The sequence below is a fragment of the Lynx canadensis genome, chromosome D1, assembly GCF_007474595.2.
Source record: "Lynx canadensis isolate LIC74 chromosome D1, mLynCan4.pri.v2, whole genome shotgun sequence".
Classification (NCBI taxonomy): domain Eukaryota; kingdom Metazoa; phylum Chordata; class Mammalia; order Carnivora; family Felidae; genus Lynx; species Lynx canadensis.
In genome coordinates, this window is record NC_044312.2 from 101,740,265 (window position 1) to 101,745,738 (window position 5,474).

Genomic DNA, 5,474 nt, shown 5'->3' on the forward strand with positions numbered 1-5,474 from the left:
ATTCTGTTTCATTGCATCACTTAGTTCTCTAATTCTCCCCTCATACTCCTGGATTTTTTTATCTCTCTTTTTCTCAGCTTCCCCTTTTTCCATAATTTTATCTTCTAATTCACCTATTCTCTCCTCTGCCTCTTCAATCCGTGCTATGGCCGCCTCCATTTTATTTTGCACCTCATTTATAGCATTTTTTAATTCCTCATGACTATTTTTTAGTCCCTTGATCTCTGTAGCAATAGATTCTCTGCTGTTCTCTATACTTTTTTTCAAGCCCAGCGATTAATTTTATGACTATTATTCTAAGTTCTTGTTCTGTTATATTTCTTAAATCAGTTTTGATCAATTTTTTAGCTGTTGCTACTTCCTGGAGTTTCTTTTGAGGATAATTCTTCCTTTTTGTCCTTTGGGTAGTCCCTGTGGTAGCTCCAACTTGAAGGGAACTTTCCCTGTGCTGTCTGGAGTAACTTGAGTTGGTGAGTGGGGCTGCAGTCAGACCTGATGTCTGCCCCTAGCCCACCACTGGGGCCACTGTCAGACTGGTGTGTACCTTATTTTCCCCTCTCCCAGGGGCAGGACTCACTGTGGAGTGGTGTGGCCCCTGTCTGGGCTGCTTGCACACTGCCATGCTTGTGGTGCTGTTTACATGGGATTTGGCCAAGGGCATATTAGACTGGGTGGATCCACAAGTTTCACAGGGGAGGGTGGGGCAGGCTTAGCTAGATTTGCCCTTTGTGGTCCTCTGTGGGAGGGACCCTGCAGCACTGGGAGGGAGGCACGCCCATCGGAGGCATGGATCCACAGAAGCACAGCATTGGGCGTTTGCAGGGTGCAAGCAAGTTTGGTGACGGGAACTGGTTCCCTTTAGAATTACGGTTGGGGGATGGGATAGGGAAATGGCACTTGCCAGTGCCTTTGTTCCCCTGATGAGTTCTGTCCTTCTGGGTCTCAACAACTCTCCCTGCCGGTGTCCTCTCACCCTCCCCACTCTCTGAGAGCAGAGCTGTTGACTTTTAACATTCCAGATGTTAAGTCCTGCTGGCTGTCATAACTCACAGAATCCAGCCTCTTCTCTCTGCAAACCAGACTTCAGGGGCTCTGCCTTGTCCAGTGGGATGCCCCTCCACTGCCCTAGCTCCCTCCCGCCAGTCCGTGTAACACTCACCACCTTTCTGCCCTTCCTACCCTCTTCGGTAGGCCTCTTGTCTACACTTGGCTCCAGAGATTCTGTTCTGCTAGTCTCCTGGTGGTTTTCTGAGTTATCTAGGCCAATGTGGGTGGAATCTAAGTGATCAGTAGGACGCAGTGAGCCCAGCACCCTCCTACACCAATATCTTTGCCAATCTTGTATGGCTTTTTTTTTTTTTTTTTTTATTTTTGGGACAGAGACAGAGCATGAACGGGGGAGGGGCAGAGAGAGAGGGAGACACAGAATCGGAAACAGGCTCCAGGCTCTGAGCCATCATCAGCCCAGAGCCCGACGCGGGGCTCGAACTCCCGGACCGTGAGATCGTGACCTGGCTGAAGTCGGATGCTTAACCGACTGCGCCACCCAGGTGCCCCTGTATGGCTTTTTAAAAATCAATGGGTATGTTTCAAATATTGTTGGCTCTATTTAAAGTTTAATCGGCTATCCCAGTACATTTGTTTCATGTGGATCTCTCGCTGAGAAGTAGAGAATTCTATCATTTGTTTTAGTTTCAAAATAAGATGTGGAAATTCTTCTTCTATCCCCACTAAAAAGAAATATTTACATTGTGTCTACAAATATTGTAATTTATTTAAATGAACTACATGAAAGCTAATAGCAACCTCTCTGTGTCTTCCCAGAAGGGCTAACTGGAGTACATGGGCCAACAGAATCTAACATCACAGACGGAGTTCATTCTGATGGGAGTCACAAGGCAGCCTGAGCTACAGGTTCCCCTTTTTGGGGTCTTCCTCATCATCTATACAGTCACAGTGGTGGGCAACCTGGGCATGATCATCTTGACCCAGGTGGACTCCCGCCTACATACACCTATGTATTTTTTTATCAAACATCTGGCTTTCATTGATCTTGGTAATTCTACTGTCATTTGTCCCAAGATGCTTGTAAATTTTGTTGTGGATCAAAATGCCATTTCTTATTATGCATGTGCCACACAGTTGGCTTTCTTCCTTATGTTCATCATTAGTGAATTTTTCATCTTGTCGGCCATGGCCTATGACCGCTATTTGGCCATCTGTAACCCTCTGCTCTACAATGTTATTATGTCACAGAGACTTTGTCACATGCTAGTGGGCATTCCATACCTCTACAGTACCTTTCAGGCTCTAATTTTCACTATTAAAATTTTTACATTGACCTTCTGTGGTTCTAATGTCATCAGTCATTTCTACTGTGATGATGTTGCCTTGTTACTTATGCTCTGCTCAAATGCACAAGAAATAGAATTGTTGATCATACTATTTTCAGCATTTAATTTGATCTCTTCCCTGCTGGTAGTCCTCGTGTCTTACATACTAATTCTGATATCCATATTTCAAATGCATTCTGCAGAGGGTAGGAAAAAAGCTTTCTCCACGTGTGGGTCTCATTTGACAGTGGTGATTGTGTTCTATGGATCTCTACTATTTATGTACATGCAGCCCAAATCTTCCCACTCCTTTGATACTGATAAAATGGCTTCTGTGTTTTACACATTAGTGATCCCCATGCTAAACCCCTTGATCTACAGCTTAAGAAACAAAGAGGTAAAAATTGCCTTCCGCAGGGTCTTTAAGAATCAGCACAAACTTTGTATCTAATATTCAATATGGAATAATGTTCTAATAAACAATGATAAAGGCAAATGTCACTTGATAATGTATCTAATTCCTTTTGACTCCAGAACAAAGACTAATTATCATGTACAAAGCAATCTCTTCTATTTAACCAATATACTTACATATATTCAGTTCATATTTTGGATCTTAATTAAATGCACTCAACCCAAAACATTCCTTGCTTTTGAGTCAAAGTTTATTTTAGTTATCCCATAGAACTTTACATTATTCCCACTGGAAAACTTATTAAATGCTGCATCAGTAAACTAAATGTGTGTTTGTTTCTTTCAAGTTTTTTTTGGGGGGGGGGGCAAAGGGGATAAGGGGTAGGTATCTTCGCAATCTTATTTACTCTGTATTTTCTGAACCCACAACAAAGTATAAACAAAGTGAATCTTTTGAAGATAATCTATAGTTGGATCATGATTTCTTAAAAATCAATTCCCCCAATTCCTACCTTTGGAGAATTGAATTTATTTACATTTAAAGTAATTACATTACAAGGTCTTCTTGAGTTTATGGCTCAACACTAACTTAGGAAGGTTTATAGTGAAAGTACACAAGTGATTAAAAGAATGAGCATGGAATTATGAGCTGAACAATTCCAGGGTCACATAAGGCAGGAAGACATGAAAATTTCCGAAAGCCAGAGTGTAGAATCCATGTTTAACACCTAGGCATCCAGTAGAGATCTGAGGTAAAAACTACTTCAGATTCCTGTTCATATAGTTTGAAAACAAATCTCAAAAAAAGCCAAGTAATACTTGTTTACAACATTATGAACATTGTTTAACAGTGTTTATAACTTAGCATTATCTTAGGAAGATAAAAAATATATAGTCTTCATTAACAGACAATTCACAATATTCAGCATCCAATCACAAGTACTAGATATAAGTGAAGGCATGTGAAGAAAGAAACATGTGATCCTACCCAGGAAATAATTAAAATAGGTTCTAAAATGACAGTGATGATAGAATTACCAGGCAAGGACTTTATAACATATTAAACATATGAAAACATATGCTCAATGTATTGAAAAATTTAATAAAAACACTCACCTTTTGAGGACACAAATGAAAGATTTAAAGATGACTTAAGGGAACTTCTATAAATTAAAATACAATATTACACACAAACACACATAAATTGGATGAAAGTAACAGCTGAAAAAGAAATAACTTCACTTAAGCATATCACAATAGAGGCTACCCAAAATGAAGCCAGAGGGAAAACAAAAATTAAATAAACACTTTGAAAATTGTCTAAGTGATCTCCAGAACAATAATAAGCTGTATACTATACATTTAAATGTAGGTCTAAGTAGAAAAAAGAGAGAATGTGGAACAGAAAAACCATTGCAAGAGATCTTGGCCAGAATGTTTTTTTTTTCCAAATTCATTAAAAAACATTAACTAGAATCCCAAAGATTTAAGAAGCTAAAAATATTCTAAGCAGGGTAAACAGAAAGGAAAGTATACCCACATTACAATCAAATTTCCAAAACCCAATGATAATGAGAAATCCTTAAAAACAGAGATGAAAGATATTTCATGAACAGGGAAAGAAAAGATTTACCATTGATACATTGGCAGAAAAAATATAAGTCGCAAAACATTGCCTTATGTTAGCCTGTAATTATATATCTAGTAAAAGTATCTTTGGATAATGGATGCTTTACTACCCAATATCGCATTATCTTTTTATAAGAAGTCATTCTTTCATTTACCCTTGCATAGTTGTGTGTGTGTGTGTGTGTGTGTTTGTGAGAGAGAGAGAGAGAGAGAGAGAGAGAGAGAGAGAGAGAGTATGTGTGTAATATGACTAATATGTGCATGAACTGAAATGCTGAGCATATTTATGATTCCCAGTGTTTAATGATATTGTATAATTTATTCAGTTAGACACCCATACAAGACACTTCTGATCTTTCTCAATGGGATACTCCAGGAATAATTTCAGAGACCCATGGTACTCTCACTCAAGTAATTACATGCATTTTTTTTTTTTTTTTTAATTCTGGAGTCGGATTAAAACTTTAACAGAATGAGTCTCAAGGGGGCAGGGAAATGTTTAAATACATTCTGCAGCAACCAGTGAGGATTAAAACAATAGGAAGTCAAAGTTGATTCTCCAGTAAGGTAAGTAGAAAACACTGCTCTTGGAAAATGTCAGGGTGTACAGCTTAAACTAGGTCATTACCAAAGTCTTGAAGGGCATTATGCTCTGCAAAATTGCTTTTTCCTTTGCAATATACTTTTCTGCCATCAATAGGATTAATGTGTAGGAGAGATCTATTATATACTCTCTGGTACTCTGAGCTGTGCTATTAGATCACCTTTGTTGTCAAATAACTTAACTGCTTTTGTCGTTTGTTTTAACAAGAATCTTCATGTATCCTTATTTACCTCATGTTCCTCTTGTTCAACTATTCATTTCCTACTGACTCAGGGTGACCTTAATAGAGAGAAAGACTCCTATCGTGTTTATAAGAATATATTCTGAAGACAAAATAACTTTTTTTTTAATTTTGACCCCACCACTTATTATCTGAGTGACCTTAGTTAAGTCATTTCCTTGAAGCTCACATGGATACGGTCCTACCATCGATTTCCTAGAATTACTGTATGCATCATATGAGTTAATCTATGTAAAGTGCGCAGAAAAGTGTC

At 38.7% G+C, this 5,474-nt stretch overlaps 1 protein-coding gene across 1 annotated transcript; it reads left to right on the forward strand.

Moving 5' to 3' along the window:
* The first annotated feature begins 1,842 nt into the window (after nucleotides 1–1,842).
* Nucleotides 1,843–2,784, forward strand: LOC115525246 (olfactory receptor 8K5). The gene has a single exon (XM_030332349.1). It carries the CDS (start codon nucleotides 1,843–1,845, stop codon nucleotides 2,782–2,784), a length of 942 nt encoding a protein of 313 aa, XP_030188209.1.
* The last annotated feature ends 2,690 nt before the right edge of the window (nucleotides 2,785–5,474 follow it).